Source organism: Brachionichthys hirsutus, chromosome 16 (genome assembly GCF_040956055.1).
Source record: "Brachionichthys hirsutus isolate HB-005 chromosome 16, CSIRO-AGI_Bhir_v1, whole genome shotgun sequence".
NCBI lineage: Eukaryota > Metazoa > Chordata > Actinopteri > Lophiiformes > Brachionichthyidae > Brachionichthys > Brachionichthys hirsutus.
The window spans coordinates 6,752,644-6,774,063 of NC_090912.1; the positions used below are offsets into that span (position 1 = coordinate 6,752,644).

General features: G+C 41.5%; 1 protein-coding gene across 1 annotated transcript in view; it reads right to left on the reverse strand.

Annotated features, from left to right (window-relative positions):
• The window catches only part of cep112 (centrosomal protein 112), a 75,436-nt gene that overhangs the window by 44,787 nt on the left and 9,229 nt on the right, over nt 1–21,420 (reverse strand). Inside the window, exons 7-16 of the mRNA XM_068750058.1 lie at nt 21,305–21,379; nt 16,624–16,710; nt 14,281–14,380; nt 13,724–13,842; nt 13,394–13,537; nt 10,061–10,215; nt 9,752–9,881; nt 9,559–9,651; nt 9,377–9,436; nt 8,405–8,484 (exon numbers count right to left, since the gene is read on the reverse strand). Of these exons, the coding sequence (XP_068606159.1) occupies nt 8,405–8,484; nt 9,377–9,436; nt 9,559–9,651; nt 9,752–9,881; nt 10,061–10,215; nt 13,394–13,537; nt 13,724–13,842; nt 14,281–14,380; nt 16,624–16,710; nt 21,305–21,379 (1,043 nt within the window). The remainder of the gene's footprint in view (nt 1–8,404; nt 8,485–9,376; nt 9,437–9,558; nt 9,652–9,751; nt 9,882–10,060; nt 10,216–13,393; nt 13,538–13,723; nt 13,843–14,280; nt 14,381–16,623; nt 16,711–21,304; nt 21,380–21,420) is intronic.

Consider the following 21,420-nt stretch of genomic DNA (forward strand, 5'->3'; position numbering starts at 1 on the left):
CCAGCCCAGCCTCGACATCATATACAGAAATACCAAGCAGCTGTCAAGCCCAACACTGACAGTGTGTGGAGATGGGAGTGAGATGGAGTGGATGGAAGCAGCACAAAGACTGATGTGCAAGGGAAGAAAGAGAAACGAAGGAGTTTTTGCAACCAACCTGAGAATTTGCATTTGAAATTTGCAGTCGTAGCGATTATACCAATGTGCTGCTCCAGAGAGCATTAAAAATGTAAAATACAATCTAAATCCATCACTCCGTCATGAATGTTTAGTGTTTAAACTTGTAGTCCTACTTGCTTTAATGTTGTAAAACGCTTCTATCACATGTCCGAGTCTTCAACCTGCCTATATGGGAATGTCTGGATAAATATTTGCACGTTCTCTACAAGAGCAAAGGAAAGCATCGACTATTTAAGACAAATACAGTCGCCGTGTTCCAATAACATAATGTGTTATGGGAATATATCTCAACAGAAAACGTTCCATGCTGGGAGCTACATTTTGCATTGAACTACAAATATAAACAGGTCGATTGGTAAACTAGTCCAGATCTAATAAATCACACCAAACCCCTGAAAGCAGGATGAACGTCTGCACTGCAGTCCCAACTATTCATGTGTGCTGTGTGGTAATAATGTCAACGGGTGATCACCACGTTAGAGGAGAATATACTTTTATATATATTGTGTTGTTGTGTATGTGTGTGTTGCTTTTGTCCTGACACTGACAGGATGACTATTTTTTTTTTTTTGCAGTGGTTGAACCTTGAAACCGGGTAGAAGCAGTTATTAGAAAATAACGACAGGCTTGCAGGGAGAGGAATAAAAGGCTCAGCACATCCTATCTAAGGAATCCCAAACCGACTGTTCTTCAGTTCTATCATCTGATCTACTTGCTGAGGACCCACAGAAGTGCAGTGACAAGTGTCAAGTCCTTTGAATGAGGAGTTCTGGAGAAAACACTTCACTGAAAAAGCTCAAAGTCCCGAAAAATCCCTCAAGGTAATTCACATTTCAACATTTGTGTTTTATTTAAGCTAGTGTTGGCTAGCTACCGGTACGTTAAATGACTGATCTATGCTCAGCATCAGGATTGGCTCTCAGCCTACTTGTGATGTCACAAAGCATGGTGGGTATAGAAATACACGTACTTCCGAGCAACAGTTAAATAAATATATAAGAAATTGTTGTGTCATTGATGTAAGATGTAAGAAGCATCAAGTAAAAATAAGATCTTTATTAAAACAATAAATGTCTGGTGCAAATCTAATCTTAAAAGTTTGAAAGGGAAATATAAATTTAGTCCAGTGAAAAGAATATTGAAATTAGAAAATAGAATATATCTATATTAACAGCGTAATATAGATATTTTCAATATTCTAAATGTCTAATATTATATTATATATTCATAGCCAAATGTAAACACTTTGCTCATTCATTCATAATCTAAGAGCACATTTTAAGGACAATTGCTTACGCAGGTCTGCGAGAAGGTTGGAAAAAATGGACATTTAATTATTCTTTTTTTGGGGGGCCAAAACTATTTCAAATGTAAGCAATACATTATGATTCTATAATCATATTGCTTTTAATCGGTGTTAAACAAAAAGTAATGACTGAAGGAATAGAAGAACATTAATGCAACTCCAGAACTTCCTGTTCGGTGTATCTCTGCAAAAGGCTGTCGTCATTACCGACATTCACAAAGTTTTCCTTTTTACCAAGTGATCAATCACTTCCCATTACCCAAGCAGCCACTCTGAGGATACGTTAACAGAGTACAATGAAAGAAAGGGGGGGGGGGGGAAGACAGAGGAGATAAAAACAGCAAGAAGAAAAGAAAGTAATAAAAAGCTAAATCAGAGGAAGTTTTCTCTCCCCTTCATAGTGATCTCTTTGTAATTTTGGTCTCTCTGAACTTGGACATCAAACACAGAAGAATTGTTTTATTCCTTCCCCTCCCAATTCTGTGTACTCTCTAATTATTAATTAGTCGCTGCATGACTGGCTTCCGGGCTCAGACAGACACAAAGGATATGTTGAGACTCAGATAGGAAAAAGAATGACAGACTTAAACAGAGAGGAGGCTGGAAAAGAGGATGACACAGAAATAGCAAGTTTTTTAAACTTCCAAGGCAGAGCAGACATGAATTGGGTGTGCGTCTCACTTGAGAATGTGTGCATGTGCTTGCACACAGGCCCTTGTTCCTGAGCCACAGTTCCAAAGTCTACCGGAATAAAAGCTGCACCACTAAGTTGGAGCTGGCTGCTGGGCCTATACCTCTGAGGATACGCTAAAGAAAGTCACTGCAGCTAACTTTGTGTCTGACTGACTGATATGTGCTGGGGAGAGCCGGTGAACACACAGCAGCTTTGGCGAGTGCCTCCGAAAATGACTGTGTATTTTGAAATGTATTTGATCTACGTAGGTGGTCAGCAGAGAGACAGACGGCGTGTCACGATCAATAAAATAGAAATGACGGTGAGATGAGAGGACAGAGAGAGAGAGAGAGAAAAAAAAAGAATCAGGGAGGCCTAGCAGGGCAAATCAAAAGAGGGCAAGGACGGAGAGGGGTGCCAGCACCAGGGCGGCCCGTTGGCTTTAAATGGATCTCTGGTCAGTAAAGTGGAAGGAGAGGAGGCCCAAATTAAAGATGTGCCTTTTCTAAAAAGGAAGTCAATCTTAAATGACTGTTTATAGGGGCGGAAGAGAGGGTGGCAAAGAGAAAGGAGTGTTTGTGCTAGAAATGGCGAAAGAGCTTCCACCATCCGCCGCCGGGCAGACAGGAGGGGTGCAGGGATGTCAACATTCTTCAGACTGCCCAAACCGCAGGATGCCACATGCTGCCTGGGCATGCTGGACGTACAGACACAAGGAGCCTCCTTTGCATTGCTGTTTACACAGAAGCACAGACAAGAGTACACATTAAATAAATGTACACAGAGCCAATTGTAATTGCTTATGCAAATATTCTTTTCATGTGAGTGGAGTATTTAAGAATTGTGCGGGCCTGGAAGTGGGTGGAGCAGCGCAAAGGCTGATAAACAGACCAGAATGCACGCTTGCATCTGGATGCCTCTGGTCTCTAGCATAAAAAGAGAGTGAGAGAGCGTGCACGTGGGCCGCGTGTGAAAGTGCATGTGCCCGCGCATCTGCGTCTGTGAGCTCATCCAAATGGAATGATAACGAATCCACAGACACATCAAAGAGGCTTGGAAAAAAGAGAGTGAAAATGCAAAACTGAAATATTCAGTGCCCTCTGAACAAAAAAAATAAATAAAACAGGCTTGGTTTTCATTTGGATCCCCAGAGAGAGAGAGAGAGAGAGAGAGAGAAACCGCAAATAACTAAATATAAAAGAGAGAAAGCAAGAGGCCAAGAAAATATTAAAGAGGTGCGCAAAGATTTAAGATGGGAGCAGAAAACAGATTCTGCTTAATGGATTTCAAACTGCAGTCAGAGGTCGACTGTTTACAAATAATCTCACATCAGGAAGTGACAGAAAATAGGCTCACATGTGGAGGGACGAGGCTTCACTATCAGTATCTGTCCACCGCCGTGGCGTCAATGCACGCCATCAGAACAGCCAGCACACTAGCATTGACACGGGCCTCCAGTAGTGTACGTATATCTGCATCGCACACGCGCTGACTTACATCCCAGTATTTCATTCTACTCTTTCAGTCATTACACCAGCTTGGTAGATTTAAATCTGACTATTAGCAAGCAAATTTGAGAATCAAATAATGGCTGCACAAATGTTCACCAGTCGCTGCCAAATGTGATTATTTTCTGCTCGCCTTAAGTCCTACTATCTAACCTTTATTTAACCAGGTAAGTTAATTGAGAATTAATTCTCTTTTACAATAACGACCTGGACCTAAGTTGCACGTTTTTGGTGTCGGGAGGAAGCCGGAGAAACCGGAGCGAACCCGCGCAGACACGGGGAGAACATGCAAACTCCTCACAGAAAGGCCGCAAGTCGGATTCGAATTGCATCGTGTTAAACTTTGGGGAACTGAGGTCGCCACACGTCACTACTGTCTGCCATTCTGGGACCAAAGGATTAATTGGTAAATAAAAGAAAAGTGAAGAGCCGCATTAGCTGCAGATCACTAGACACTGCAGAGGAGAGGGAACTTGCCGTGGCAGATGACATTTCAATTCATGTATACATATGATCTCCTTTGAAGCTTTTGCACTCCTATCAACACTTGGGATGAAACCAGTGACTTTCCTTTTCACTAGTGAGAGTTTCAAAGCCAATTTAACACCACACGGAAAGTGACCAGGATTAGGAGGAATCTGGTGTAGTGCAGGCTAACAGTATTCCACGTGGGTGGATAAACATGGAAGTAAGGAAAAACATATACAGCTTCAAAATGGTTCTGGAGATCAATTATTAATATTGCTATAAATCTTCTTTTGCTTCAATGAAGTTCAGATTTTCATGGATGTCCTTTGCTCTTTGTATACCAGAACACAGAAACACCAAACACACCAGGTGGTGTGATATTCTAAAAAAACTAAAATGGAAAGAGATGGAAAAACAGAATTTACTCAAGACATGATATTGGAGAGCGGTTTCTAGCTTTCGCTGTGCTTTTAGATTCTATTTGCCTTCATGAATAATGGAAACGACAGCATGATATGCTAAATCAATGAGGCGCGAGTCCCAAAAGTGAAACATACGGTGTTTACATGACCCAATGAAGCTTAAAATATAACAGTGAAAGCCCTAAAGACTAATCTACAGATTGAATGACTTCAATGGACGAATCTGTTCATGCCTGCCTTGGTAATAATTCATACCATCGCTGCACATTTGTAAATGAGCTAGTGTAACGTGAGAAAGGCAAATGTAGTTATGAGGGCAAGACTTTTAATAGGATTGTGGTATGAAAACATCACAATATCAACCAGGGACACATTAAATGATGATGGCAATAATCCGATATCACAAAAGCGCGCTAATTGCGTTGATTTTTCAGAAGGAAGCTAGAGTATTCCTCTTTTTCAATGTCAGTATTTGACTCACTGCCATTAGAAATTCCCACAACGGTAACAGATGGTAAGCTCAGCTCTACACCCCCTATTAACTGAGTCCTATAAAACAGATGCTCTGCTCCGGGTTTTACAGTGAGATAACATTTACGACCTGCATGTCTGATCATAAAAGGTGCATTTCAGGTGTCGTTGGTGATTATGGAACTGAGTGATGCACGCTAATAGGACCCGATTATAGAGCTTCATACAATTTCCCTGTAGTCAGGCCCGTGATATTGAACTGGCTCTTAACCCGTATCCATTCTCTCGTTTCAACTGAGTTGAAACGGGAGTAAATATCGAGCCCTGGTGAGGTTCTTAAAATTCAGGATCCATTCCTCCACCTGCTCCGATGCCTCAACACTAAGTGGGCCTCTCCTGCGCTGCCCGTAGTCCCTCTACGGACCACCAGCCCTGCTTCCCTCCATCCCGCCTGTCATGGGAGAGGAATGTTGGGAAAGATAAGACCACTTCAAACGACACACAGATGCATGCATGTGCATATACCCCCCCACCCCCACCCCACACATGCAAAATAACTTGAAAGGACATACTGGCTGCATCCCATAAGTTTCAGAGTAGAGGGGTACTATCTCATTCAAGCATATTGAAGAAAAAAAAAACAATGACACAAAACTGTTTTCATGTCTTTTGAGCTGTGCTGTGGGAAAAAATGGAATTAGACATAGTAGAAAGTCAGGAGAGTTTGAACTTTGGGGGGTTGGGGAGGGTTTGGGAATAAAGAATCAGTTCTACACGCCCTGTACATGAAAGCCTGAGAGCACGGACAGGCTTGGGCAGGTACTCTTCACAGCTCATCTGCTAGCCTCTCATGAAAGGACACACACTTTCCCTCCAGCTACTATTCCAGCAGCACAACCGATCCCACTGAGGATAACTTAAACAGTCAGATATACAAGAAGCTCGCTCCAAAATCGTGTGGCTTTGATAAAACAAGTTGGGTGCTAAAAAGCAGAAAGGAGGACTGGGAAAAAAAACAGATGTCATGTACAAATAAACCAGATGTTTATATTTTAACCTACGTTAAACTTTCTGATGTTTTTCTGTTGTTGTTTGGAGGTCATTGGTGAAACAGGAGGCAAAAAGACTAATCTACAGATTGAATGACTTCAATCCCTCCCCTCAGTGGTGCATCTCTCCCTCTCAATGCTAATACCCTGAAATGATTGAGGCACACTGGGATGAAAGAAAATGAGAAAGCTGCTCTTGCAGGGCTCTGGAGTTATTTATGTTGTCGCTGATGCTATAGCAACACATGTGGAACTCAGATGTTGATGGAAATACTCATTTGTCTATCTATCTAACGACATCATGCATGTATGCTGCACATGAACAACTGGGACGCTGGTGCAGAGCCTCATTCAGCCAGGTCATAGAGGTCGACACTGAAGCGACTGGACTTCTGTTTAGGGTCAAACAGAAGTCCAGTGATCTTTCAGCCTTCAAGGATTACTTATATTTATTTGTTGCTGTTGTTCTCCCCTGCCATCATATTCACAAGCCTTGCCCAAGACAAATGCTGATGGCAAACCTGAAATTAGAAGTCCTAATTTCAACTTTCAAAAATCTCTCAACCTTAAAACATAGACAAAAAAACGGCACATGGAAGGCACACTGAGCAGCTCCACTGGTTTCATTTCATGAAGTATTCCCCATCTTTATACACACACACACACACCCTGCGTGTGGTCTTGCTTTGACTTTGAAGTTCTCTTGGATCACATTTACAGGCCATCAGTGTTGCCACGACAGCTGGCAGGTAACATACATCACACTCCTCACTCAATATGTGTGTGTGTGTGTGTGCGTGTATCTTGAGTACTTAATTAGCAGAGCCCGATGGGCAACGGACTGTTTCTCGGTGTTTAACACTAAACGGGGAGCTGGCTCTTTACTGAAACTAACAACAAGGATAATTTATGAAACGCAGATGCAGCAACATCTCCGTCTGCTGCGTTTCGGCTCGTCCTCTGCAGCCGGGCTGACGACGACGACGAAATATTAAAAACCTCTACACAGCGACATTTGTAGTCATGCTGCTTCAAACGCAGAAACACAAAGAACCTGCAGTAATAGCAATGTCTAAAAGGTAAGTTCTGTTTCTGATTGACGTATAAAAACATTGATCATTGTTTTCAGGACATTGAAAGTGTATTTTTGCTCATACATTTTTAAAGCACCTTTTGAAAACAAAGTTACAAAGTGCTTCAAAGAATGAAAAATCCTGACGAGAAACCAACTTAAAGATCTTAACACAATAAAGATGATCTGAAAAAAAACAACAACAATATTAGTTAAGAAAACGTCATTAAAAGTGTGTTTTAAGAACAGACTTAAAGGAGGACATTTGGTTTGTCTCCTGAGATCTCGAGACAAGAAGTCCCCGATGAGGAGCTAGAAAATAAAAAGCAGCTTTGCTTCCTTCTAATCACTGGAATGCTTTAATCTCTAATATGTGACCAACAGTAAAGATCTCTCACAGATGAAAGTGACGGCATGTTGACGGGCCTCGGCTGTGAATGGCTGGAACCGACGCTGTTAAATGCATGCTGTGTTTAATTGTGCTTAATAATTCTAGTTTTGCCTGCTTGTGACAAAACAATGTGGTCCAGTACGGTATTAATTACCCAGAGGAATACACTGACTGGCTGACTGGCTGACTGTCTGCAGCGGATTCAAGTCTAGGATGCCCAACCGGCATGAAGTTCTGAAACTTCCCCTCACAGTTTCCTGGCTCTTAACTGCAGACATAAACAACTCTCTCACAAAATTTGAATCAACTGTAAAATCAATGCATGACTACGACTGTATATGTGAACAAACGGGGACGCCCCAAATACATGTAGCTGTCTAAAAACTCTGGGCACCATCACTGCGTTTGTGCTCTAGGGCAGCATTTATTTAACATAGATCCACCCACAGTCTCCCAAGCTTGATGGTGTTCACTACAGACCGTTATGTTAGACACTTGGCCAAGAGGCACAACGGCCACGCAGAGACACATTTTAGCATGCCCTGATGCGATGAAGCTCTTCTGAACTTATTAAAACACGCATCTTAGTGAATATTGCTCAAGCTATCTGGCTTCAGATGAGGGCTATATGGACGGTGCATCCAAAATGCAATGGTCAGCTTTTTGCGACATCTGTCCGATCAAAAGCAGAGGATATGATTTACATTAGATCCACAACATAAAACCGATTAGAGTCGTTTTGGAAACTGTGTAATCATTCAGGACTAAATGAACACATTTTGTTAATTCAAAACATTTCACTGTGATGCTCGAAGTTTAGGATTCAAATACATTATTTTTTTTAAAACTTCTGTATCTTTGTACCTGAGTGCATCTTCTAGTTTGGCTATCTTCCTCTTGGCCTCTGTTCTCTCTTTCTCTGCTTCACTATGGCTTGTCAAAACCTGAGGGAGAGGGTGAAAACGGGAGAGAGGAAGAGGTGTAAGTGAGTGCAACAGCAGGCTCCATCAAGCATCACTCAGCAAAGCTGTCCTGCCTGTGAACTTGTGCGTCTGGTTCGTCTCTTCTTGCTACAACCCCATTGGTTGCACAGTCGGAGCCTATCAGCCTCGACAGGCTGATAGGCTACAGGCTCTTCTTATATCCTGATATATTCTTATATATAATGAAAATATATCATTTTCAGGGGAAACAAAATAGAAAAATATTTTTTTTTTCCTTATTTCATTGTTTTTATCCCAAATCACGTTGCAGAAGGAAAAAGAAGACATGTGGATTACGGACAAAGACTAAATAACTATTTGAATAAAATAAGTCTATGCCAGCCTGCCATATTGTGACTGATGTACTTTGAAGCTAACCCAGCTGCAGCAGGTCTTAAAAACCTGGACTGGTCTGGTCCGGCTCAGGTCATTAACGGTGTCCTCCTCACTTTATGATTTACAGCTGCTCAACGGCTTTGAAGGGTCTCTTAAAAGCAAAGATCAGAATAAAGGGGCAACTACAGTAGGTGTAGGCACGGGCACATTTGCAAAAAAGAATGTCCACTTTGAATCCCCTGTTCCTTAAAGTGAATCTACAAGTGGATTTGTGCTTGATTACGACTGCCTTCTAGAGTTTCTTTGTTTGTTCTGTATCCAGTCCTTCGTGTGCCTGTTAATCACAGCACTGAGAGAGAGCAGACATTAAGTATAAAAGTAAGGGCAACCAGAAGGATCCTATATGACTCCAGGCTTTCATCGCTATTCGACATAAAAAAAAACCTGTCTTTGTTTCAAACGTAGAACAGAAGCTGAAATGGATCATGTTCGCTGAGGGAAGAGTAAACCAGACTACCTTTCTATCACAGCTGATCTGCAGTTCCTCTTTTTCCTGCTGAAACATCCTCCCCTGATCCTGAAAAGGAGTGGAGATCACACAAACTTTACGCATACACTTTGCGCATACACGTTCATAGCTCACTTCATTCATAAAGTGACATAAAGACATGCGTGCATCGACCACCACTCAAACCGTACCCTGAGTTGTTGGTGTCTTCGGTGATCGCTGTCCAGCAGCTGCTGCTTCAGATGAGCGACAGTTTTCTCAAAGTCCCCCATCACCTCAGAAGCCTAGAAGAGAGAGAACAAAAGGGAAAATATCAGGGTAATCGTGCAACGTTTTATTTTTGCATGAATGAAAAGTGCATTTATTTAGGGTGTTAATGAGCACCTTAGCAGCTGACAGAGAATGCTCCTGATGGAAGTGGCTCAGGTCGGTCTCATGTTTGGCCATCAGCTTCTGCACCATCTGCTCATGTTGCTCGCTCTGCTGCTTCTTCTCTGTCTGCAGAAGGATGTGTCTGTTGACAGTTGAGAAGCACAACAGGAGAGTCAATACTTGCTCGAATTCCAATAATTAACTCCTTTATAGCTGATATTTCCAATACAGAGTTGACTTTGACAGCTTAGATATGGGGAATATCCTTTTTTTTTATTAGAGCATTTCTCCCTCCTTTATTGCTCCCTGCATCACACACACCGTTTGTTGGCCTCCTGCAGCTCCACACTGATGGATGCAATTTGGATCTCCAGCTGGGCCTTGTCCTGTGTCACCTTCTGACGGAGTGCATTGCCCTTCTCCACCTCCACCGACTGCTGCTTCACTCGCAGCTCCAGCTCACGCCTCATTTGCTCCTGAACCAAAAGCATGCACAGAAACCACAAAACCAAACAGCTTGAACCACTGAGGCCACCATTCTGAGAGAAACGTCACAGGTCAGAGAAGCATGTGGTCCCGAAGAGACGTCACACACACACACACACTCACACACACACTCACACACACACTAGGTTGCTAATAAGAAAGAATGGAATTCCACAACTTGACACTTTACCTCTCTGACATGATCGTTAATCGTATATCTTCTACATACTATATTTCAGAATATACTGCGTGCTACTTGTGCTGGAATTGTCTGAGGATGTGTTTTGAAGAATAACAAAGGGCAAATCAGTTTTGAGCATGCAACTGTTTATTAGTATGTAAAATGTAAATGTATTTGAGTGGGATTCATCCCTATCAACCCGCGGGCATGATAAAATCTTAATTCTGATGTTTGCATTGTTTGAGGAACCCTTTCATAAAAGGAAGTCAAATATCATGTTCTCAAATTATTAATAGGGTGTATTGATATGTGAACACAATATTGTGAGATTATTTAACAGTTTCATCTCTTTTCTGATTCTGTGGAAACATAATATTTGACCCGAGAGTCTCCTCTCTTTGCACCTTTGTGCTGTTTCTTCCTTTGGTAACCCATCACACACAGCGAGTTACTGTGAGCATCCACGGAAGCATCCCATCAAAATGAAAGCATTGCACAACCCTTCTGTAATGTACTGTAATGTTTCTGTTTTTGCCCACAGAGATACACAAGTACATTAAAAAAAAATATGTTGTGTTTAAAGCTTTAAATTAAAACTGCAGCAAAAAGAAAATATCTGATAATAGCGATTACATGTGTTGAGGCAGAAATTGGATTTCATTCTACTTTATTTAGTTGCAAATCTCAAACGTTCACTTCGGAGGCTGGTTTTCAACAGAGCCAGATTAGCGTCCAGCTGATGCTGGCTTCCTCTGGCAGAGCTGATGAAGAAAGAGCTCTGTCCTCTCTGTACACCGTCCCGCATTGCGTGCGCCAGTGTGTGTCTGTGTGTGTGCTTGCGACAGCTTGGAATGCAGGGTGGGTAGGCTGATAAAGGTGATGACGGGGCAGTTATTAAAGATGTAGCATGCTAGTCCATCTGGATGATGACAGCGGCAGGCGATGACAGTGGGAAGGATGATGGCAGGTGGGAGCGGAGAGGCTGGGGAGAGTTCCGCCTTTGTGTTAGCGATGTAGGGTGCTAAGAAAAGGAACAAGGGGCTATTTTGTTGCGCTGGGACGGGTACTGACACTTAGCGCTCTGGCAGGAGATGAGAAGAAGTGTCTTTCCATGCTGAAGCTGGACTAGACACACCTGGAAACATTCGTAAACTAGGTCCCTTAATGAGGTGTTTGTTTTGGAAGAAGAATTACAAAGTGTGAAAAGCTACATTAAGAGTTTCTCTTCCATCGAACATTTGGAATGGAAGGGGGGGGGGGGGGGGGGGTATTTGTTGCAAAAAAGAATGACTGATATCTTTTAGTTTCTGTAAAAGTAAAATATATATAAATGTATAACAAGAAACACCTTTTATATTAAACGAGTCACATCTCTTAAGATCAGGATTGCTTCACTAAGACTGCCGATTTAAATAATTAAATATATATATAACACTAAAACGAGTTACAGTTACATTGCACACACTCTTTGGACCAAACGGTAACAAAATACCAGCAACGGGCACACGAGGGACAAACGTTCAACTCCAACCACTAGTTATTACAAACCATGTCTCTATTATCGCTCCTTCCAGCCAGCTCTCGTCTGGCGGGATATGTGGGCATATAACAGGCCATCTTTATTACAAAACACCTACTCAGTCACTCTCTCTGCTCTGCCTTATAGACATCGTAAAGTCAAGAAATAGCATCTGTCATACGTGTCTTTGGATTAAACCCAACCTGGTGACACTGGGAAGCAGCATATTCCTCATTTCACTGTTATTAAATCAGATCCACTCTACTATATCTGAATAAACATAAATTATCATGCAGAGTTTAGCTTGCCTTGCCTTCTTTACAAGTGGACTAAGCAAAACATTTCACATCGTGTCCTGGTTTTGAACGTTTATTAAGTATCCCCCTCGCCCTCATAGCAAACAAACGGACGAGCATTGGCCTAAAACTGATCAGCAAAGAGTATCATTCAGCCAAAAAAATAAAATAAAAATGCTCACAGCTACTGAAGTTCCTCAAGACTGAATCAGAGGAGACTTGAATATTCAAACAACATAAAATGTGTGTTTAATAAATTCTGGTTTTCTGCCCAACGTCTTGGCGGTAGATAATAAAAGAGCATAAGACCACACTGATTAGAAAAGATTAAGCTTAGAGACAAAAATCACGGCACAAGGGTGTTGCATTAAGTCACCTGAGATAAAGTTCACTTTGAACTTGCAACAAAACGTGTGTGTGTGTAGGCATGTGTGTAGGTCAGCACGGCAGAAGCTCAGAGGAGAGCCACTAATAATCAGCGACAGAGGGCCCTTTTCATTCTCTGGGGCAGGTTCTGTCCTTCATTATTAAGAGGGGGCCTTATCACCGGCCTACACTGCCCGGTGTTTGATGCCTCTTAAATGTGGGCTTGCTGACAGATTAAAGCCAGAAGCAATATGTGTATGTATGACAGTGAATGCAGTGAATGCTGATACAGATAACAACGCTACTTATGAGGTTCATTCGCCTGGCCCCTGGTGTCGATGGTCCCAGCTAATTAAATGTACACGTTTTACTCAAAAGCCCTTAAATAAAACATCAAAGAAACAGATGCTGAGGAAGGTGCGTGTACGCATGCGGATCTCTGAGCATGACCACTGCCATGTGCACGACTCGACACACACACGGATCAAAGGCATTTATTAAAATGGTATGAGAATCATTGTCATGCAGAGGCTACAGGTTGTCTCCTTTTATTAACGGAGTGGCAAAGGTCACGGTTTTAGAATTAGCAGTGTGAAAGACATATGAAGCTTCTGAACAAGGTGAGACCTTCAAAAATATCTATGACCTGCAAAAATACACCCAGAATCCTGTGAACGTCTGGTGTTGTCGTCTGAACGCTTGAGTGTCCTCGAGTGTGCCGACAAAATTAAAGTTTCCTTTAACTTGATCGGTATTTAAATCCCAAACAAACAGATGCAAACCCACACTATGGTTTCTTTACTCACAGTTGCCTGCAATCGAGCATTAAATTCAGCCTCCATCTTGGCCAGCCTGACGTTGGTGTCCTCCAGCAGCTCCTGGATGTTCTCGGTATGTTTCTTCTGCAGGTCAAACTTCTCCTGCTCCATCTTTGTCACGGCAGCATGCAGCTGGAACGAGGATAGAATGACCAACGTACGAGCTCAGCCACACATCGTCCACCCTGGATAATATTGTTTTATGAAAGTACAGCAGAGTCTGCCTGCTTGCAGCAAAGTCTGACAAACAAACAAACTCTTTTACTTGCAGGAGGTTGGGCTTGCATAACATCCAAACCCTTCAACTTCTCCACGTACCTTCTTTTCCCACTCGTTTTTCAGGGAGTCTGCACTCTGATCCAACACTTTCTTCAGCTCGGCAATCTGCTCCTCTTTGCTCTCGCGGATGACCTGGGATTCTCGCAGCACACTTTGAACTGTGGAGGAACGGTACACGGACACACAAACGTGCCTCGGGTTATTTATGCCGATGGATGAACACAAGGACACACACACACACAAGCGTGGACAGCTTGCTCATTGACGCAGAGAAAACAAAAAATCACTGTCAGGTATTGCTTCTATCAAATGTCCAGTAGCGCTCATCTTTGGCAAGTTTGTCTTTCTTGTGAAATGCTTTGAGAGATGGACAAAATACATTGAGGAATAAGACAGGAACATGGAATATGACATTTAAGCATGAGGAAACAGGCACACATTATGCTAATAAACTTCAGCAGCACAGCTGGAAAACATCACTGTACGCCAGCGCAGTCTCATGTGCGATCGTGCCTTTTTGAGCTTTTACTCTGAGTGTTCAGAGACACTATCATAAACATCCTTCCAGGTCACCCTGCAATCCGCTGACCTCTCACCTTTCTTCTCCAGCTTACGGATCATCTCTTCGGACTCCTTCTGCTTGGCCCGGTACACGCCCTTCATCTCCTCAATCTCACCATTCTTTCGGTCCAGAATCTAATGAGAGGTGTGGGGGAGTGAGTGTGCGTATGCCTCAGAATGTTCAGCTTTTCTCACATTATAACAGAACCTATGTAACGGAAGTGTTTAACTTTCACCAGTCGCTATCAAAGCAAATTGCAACACAAACTTTGAATCTTGTTCCAGATTTATAGACACAAAAGACAAATGCAGGCACCGTGTGGTGTTTCTGGACATTAGTCCACTCTGATCTACAGGTGGGGCGATGCATCAAGAAACACAGTGAGGCAGATGGCGTGTGCTGGCAAGTAAACAAAACTGCAGCAGATCTACCGGTAAGTTGATTAGACATTTGACATGTTTTCATGATGAAAAACACACGTAAAGCATTTCCGTTGAGCTTAATTGTAAATATTATGACACAATAGATCCTCAAATTTACCGGTAATCATTTCACACACAAAAAAAAAATTCTTCTTTAAATATGGTAATTTATAGGAATATTTTGTACACATAATCCATTGAATGGCCAGACACAACGTCATCTTCCACATGCATTTCCAAACCCAAAGAGACTAGAGGCTAAGCGGGTACGATGGCAGCTGATTCAACCACCTGCACTGAGGGGAGCTGAAGTAACGGCATACGCTTGCTGCCGCCATCTGTGAGAAATTATTGAAATTAGACTATTAAGAGTTGGAGCTCCAGTGAAAAAAGAACAGTCTAACATTCTCCATGTGGAGGAAGGAAGGTGCCACGGTTCAACCGCACAATGTGCAAGAATAATAGAAGCGGGTGGAGGGAGGATTTGTAGAGGTTGTGAAAAAAGATATTTCTATGACAAAATAATAAAGGAAATTAATGAAAACTGTAAATCTGATTAACTGGACATCAAAAACATCAGAGCAAATAATGAATAAATGTGGAACTGATCAAACCAACCATAAAAGTTATCTAAGAAATATAGATTTTTTTAGATAGTAGCTCAAAAAAAGTATATTTGCTCCTATTTTAAATCAAAGTCAGTAATTTATTAGGCAGCACTTCCCCCTAGATACTGGCGCAGCTGAGATCAGCCAAATCATGTGAAATATCCAATTGTTACAGACTGATCGGCCAAATCAATAAATTGGCTTGTCTCCAATATACAGTATGGATGCACATAAAGAAGCTGAACAAAGGAAGTGTTTACTGCATATCTTGTAACTGGTTCAAGATACAAACTCATGAAAGCAGAAATTATGGTACACGAATGCTTCCATCAGCTTACTCTGAAAAAGAAAAAAAAATCTACTTAAAATACTCCGATTAAGCATTAACGGATCCCATCAAAATAAGAAGACAGACAACAGTTGTGTCGTCCAAAGCAGACAGAGCAAACGTTTTTTTTTTCCATCTAAAAGTGTCACAGTGCCTGGAAGACTTTCTCATGCATTTTGTTTTATCCTAGTGCCCTCATTTGCTGGGCCTCCCATCCTGCGTGGACGGGATGAAGGAGATGAAAGGAGAACATGGTGGCTGGAGTTCACTGGACATTCAAGGACATTTTGTCTTCATTTTCAGGGTCCAACATGCAAGGCGGGTGACACAGTGTCAGGTCCGGGGAGAGTGTACCAGGGCTGTGGTAAATTACAGCTTTTAGGATGCCATTTCAGGCTCTTATAAGACACCATAATGTGAGAGGCTCCAGGCTATAGTTCGTCCACAAATTTAGCCATAATTATCAATGAAAGGAGTAATTGAACCAGAGAAGAAAACATACAAAACCTGGATGTATACCATGAATACCCTCCAGTGCATAGAGGAAGAGAGATGTCTCAACAAAAAGTAATTTAGCCTTTGTGAACCAAAAACTAACCAAGGACTATGCATTGAGTTTTGTGCTGCACCGTCGTTTGCTACTGTTCCTCTCTGATCATGTTCATATATGACACACATCAACGCAGTTTGTGCCAATTCACCTGAGATTAATGATTTTTTTTAATACCACAATGCTGATCCACAACCATTAACCTGGAATACACCGGATCGTTGTCCCATTGCCCTCTCCGTTTCAAGCAGGAGACGATGGCCAGTAGCCAACACATTATTTCTAAGGAGACTAACTAAAACTAAATCAGAAGCACGCCCGGATCCATCTCCCTCTGATGGCATTAGGGTAAATGCTGGGTACAATTCAGAGGAAAATTAGATCAGACATAACTTGAAATCTGTATGTAATTAAAGGTGGAAGAGAGCTGGAAGTCATCCGGTCTCTTGTTAAAGGTTTGTATTCTTACTTTTTCAACATCTGCATCGTGTCTCTGCTGCATCTTCAGTTTCTCCTCCTGGTGCTTGGCCTCCAAAACCTTTAATCTAATCTCAGCCTGGAAACACGTACAAAACCAAAAGTCATAAAACTTACACAATGCTATAGTTCTCAGCGTTTTCTACATGGAATGCTACAGCTATCTTTAACTCTCTATGGAAGTATTTATTTGTGTGTATATATATATATATATATATATAAAACATCTGCTTGAGGGATGATATATTATTAACAACATATGTATCTGCAGTTAAACATCATATAGTGACAGGATGAAGGAAGATAGTGTCTCTCATCTCAATCGCATCTAATGATAAATCCAATTTAACAATTACAAACATTTACCCTTCAAAAACCTGCGTGAAACAGAAATGTTTGCAATAAATCTCCAGTCAGTCTATATAGTATGTGCAAAACAAAGTCTGTGTGTATTTACAGTATACATGCAACAGTTGATCATGAAGTCAGTGACTGCTTTCATTTATCTCAAAGGATCAAAAGTTCAGCTTTGTCACATGCACATTGGAAAAGACACGCTAAAGCTTGAGGTTTCAAGCCTGAGCCAAATGAAACCTTACATAATGCAATCAAACAAGAACACTGCAATCCATATTCGTTGGTGTTTTTATGATAAATTAGTCATTCACGATTCCTGGAAACGAATTATTGTGACTCTGAACTGGAGCAATATTATTATTATTATTCACAATCATGCTTGGTCTTTGGAAGACGTTCCCATTGCATGACTGCATTTGTCTGCAATCATAATGAATGACATCTTTTTACTTTTGTGTGAAGTTTTTGATTAATTAAAGGATCCATGTGACTAAAAGTCTGCTAAGAGAAGCCGACAAGACTTTAATGCTTATTAAAAACACATATTTGGAGCTGAAATGGAGCCAGAGAAAAATAGCATGTGTTAAAGAGCCAAAAAAAAAAAAAAGGTTAATTCTCTAGTGAGTATAAAAGTGTTTAGAGTCCTAACTTTGTGGCCTGTGGGTGTGCTGCATAATTGATGAACTCTCGCAAGTCTGTCATTTGATATAACAAGTATTATTATAATAGCCCCGTCCTCATGGCTGCACATTCTAAACCAACCTTAAAGTGGATTCAGTTCATCATATTATTACCGGAATATGTAACATGACATGTTTGCACGACAATATGTCATTTAGATTATTCTTTACTTCTTTAAAAATGTGCGATTGAAATAGGTGTTGAGAATGAGACAAACAAACAGAGCAGCACATTATCAGAGCAACCACTCGTTCCTGCTGACGACTTTCTTTGCGAGATTTATTATCTGAAGTTGTGCATTTCAAATCTACTTCAAACAAACCGTAGCTGGTGGTTGTTGGAAGAGTGGAAAGACAAGAATGACGTTTACCTTGTGATAACAAGGCAGTTGCGAGTTGGAGTCTTTTAGACTTTTGAAGAGAGACCTAACCCATTTAAAATTATGGTGGGCTGTACTAATAAATTGAAGCAGAGTAGGTATTTTGAGCATAGAAAACACTGATGTAACTTTGAAAATGTTATGTCACACTCTTTTGATAATTATAGCAATTAAAACAGTATATTTAAACATTTTTATTACACAGATTAATTAATTAGAGAGCTGAAAAAAACAGAGGACAATATTATAGAAACATTGAAATACGCAGCTTCACTTTGCAGCTTTGAAGAACAGACAGTCTAACTGGCCTTTTGCTCTGATGTTACTACTCGTGTTGAGTCTGCTCAGGCGTGTCGATCATCCCAGGAGCAGGGTGACAAACTTGTCTCATTCTTTTGTGACATTATTAGTGATTTGTCGTCGCTTTTTGTGCCATTGAAGCGACCACAGGAGACCTGTCAGGCAAGAGAGGAAAGAGCAAGGGCGACAAAGAGAGAGAAAGAGGTGGCAGTGATCGAAAAGAAGAAGAGCAAAGGACCTGATTCTGTTGCCCTAAAAAAAAACACATGTGGGGGTGTCACTTTCTCATCCTCTTTTCAAATGCTCTTTGGAGAAAGTTTGTCAAACTAGATCAGGGGCGTTAGAAACTTGTTTATAAAAGGCATCAGTGAAAGGAGGAGGAGGAGGAATGTCGTACACCTAAGGCATCTGAGATGCCTTAAATCACCCTGGCTGGGTGGCATAGCTTTTTTACTCCCTCTTCTCTTCTTCAGAGTTGAAGCGGGTGCTGTAAGATGCCATGTTTTTTGACACTTCACACTTGAAAGCACAAGACGCAGGAAGTGGCGTGTGGAGGGAAATGAGAGGAACAGCAAGCGGAAGATGGAAACAGTCGCTTTTTTCTGCTCTTAAAGTCGGCGCGGGGTCAAGGCCTGTTCTCTCCAGGGGATGATTCATAAAATCGTCTGCTAACTGCTTGGGCATCACAAAGCAAGGTTGCGTTTGTGCATCTCCCTCGCCTTGCCAGAGACGCACAATGTCCTGGAGCGTCTTTTCGTTCTAAGTAAACACGAGTGCTCTATGACTGTGAGCATGCAGTGTTCTGCTATCGACTCAGCTAGATTCAATTTCCACATTCTATAAAGAAAGTGACTTTACTGCAGTGAATCCAGTAAAAAAAAAAAAAAAGCTGGAACTCCGTTCAAATTCATATATGGCAGGTTTAAAGTCACTCTTTTGGAGAACTGTAGTTCCAAACACAATGAGTAAAGATTATTACTGATACATTAACATGAAAACATTCATCCATCAATCAGTGATGGATGCACTGATTGAATTAATAACTTTATAAGTATAATAACTCTCTTTTTCTCTTTTGCAGGAGGCAGTCGCCTGAGGCTCCATCTTAAAAGCCGAGATACAGAACAAGTCCGCTTGCTTTCACTACCAAAAAATCACATGCTGAGAAACGCTTCATCTCAGAGGATCCACAAGATTGGTGGGCTTGCATCATTATGCCTATAGCATAAACAAAGATCTGCGATACCCAGTCAGAGGCTCCTAAGAGTCACTGGATGATAGCAACACAGAAATCCACCACGCTCTGGCTGCTCGGGACAATCTCTCAGACCAGGTTCGAAGATTCATTTCGCTATTATGGTGAAGCCAAACTCGGCATTTTCTTGACCATCCAAAGACAGACTATGTCCTCATGATGCTGATCACTGCTGATGATTGTAACCTTCACAAGATACATCGGAGGCCTACTGAAGTGGATTCCATCCTTGCAGAGAGTAACAAGGAACCACATAAACAGGCAACCTCTAACTATCTAAGTAAAGTTGGTGTGGAGTTTAAAAGATCTTCTGAGGTGTGATCAATTTATATTCCCACCACACACAGCTCCACGTATCCTCAGCCAGATTGAGGCAGGATCAAACAGCATTGGACGTAACTTTAATGTTTTCATACTGGTGTTGCAACATTAAACATTAGCCCACAGGTAGGCTGCCATGAGAATGAGCGTACGTGACAGAATGCGTGCCTGTATCTGAGCATGTGAATCCCCTTTTAGCAGCCTTTTGTTATGCAGGCCAGGTCAGCAAGAGGGCTGTCACAATATCAAGAGTGTTGTTATGGAATAGTGGGCAAAAGATGTTATGATAATTAGTATCATAGCCATCAAAAGGTTTGAAAACAGAGCAGTGTTATCAGTTCAATCATTAATAATGTGTGATATGTCTTTCTGCAAATAAGAGTTTAGGGAAGTGAAGAGACAAAACATGAACGTAAAAAAAAATAGTTTAAAAAATATATTAAAAAAAGAAATTAGCTATTTCTGAATACCGAAAGGTTACCCAGATAAAAGTATAAAGAATTGATCCAAAAGGCAATAAACCGGCACTGCATTATTAACATGTATTTCATACATACTCTACATTCATTCATATATATTCTTGAAGATGACACAATTAGAAACCATTTCACCTTAGGCTGCCAGGTCACAGGTCACAGGTTACGCTGGAGCAATATCCCAGCTGACATTGGGCTGCGGACACCCTGGACAAGTTGCCAGTTTATTGCAGGTTCACACATAGGTATGACTGTGAGAGTGAATGTTTTTCTATGGACAATTTTAGATTATCCAATTCACCTATGTTGCATATCCTTGGGTGGTGGGTGAAAGCCGGAGAACCTGGAGAGAACATGCAAACCCTGCACACGAAGGCGCACAAAGGTGGGGCAACAGCGCTATCCACTGCACCACCGTGCTGCCCCTATTTACATTCATTTTCTTTATAAAAGAATCAATAAATACATAAATAAATTGTGCTTTCTGGTAAACTTGTGATCTTACTGACTGTTCTTTAAATAAGTCATGGCCAGTTTTTGGGATGAGGGGAGGGGTGGAGGGACACATTATTTCATAACCTTTTTGAAATGATTGACGACAACAGAACCAAATAGCAATAACAGCTTACAAGCTTAAAACGTCACAAGTAGGTCTTTATTAAATAGGAAAGGTCATGCAAAAATCAGTGCTTTAACAGAACAGATGTAACACCAGAGAGCACCTGTTTCTTTCACTCTCTCTGCAGAGCATTTGTGAATGTCAGATGGAAGGAGACAGAGAGAGTGAGAATAGCATCTGCTAACGTTGATATTTTAAAATGCCAGCCCAAATAACCCTGTAGGATGAAACGGGTACCGACACAAATAACAGGTACTGTTGTGGCTTGACCACTGTGGTGCCTACCTCCATGTTCTGTACATGATGTGGGTCCTGGTCGTCAGTCAAGCTGGTGTTCCTCCCACAGCTTGTCTTGAAAATCTACCACAGTAAAGAGGAGCTAGTCAGGTTGCTGAGGCGAA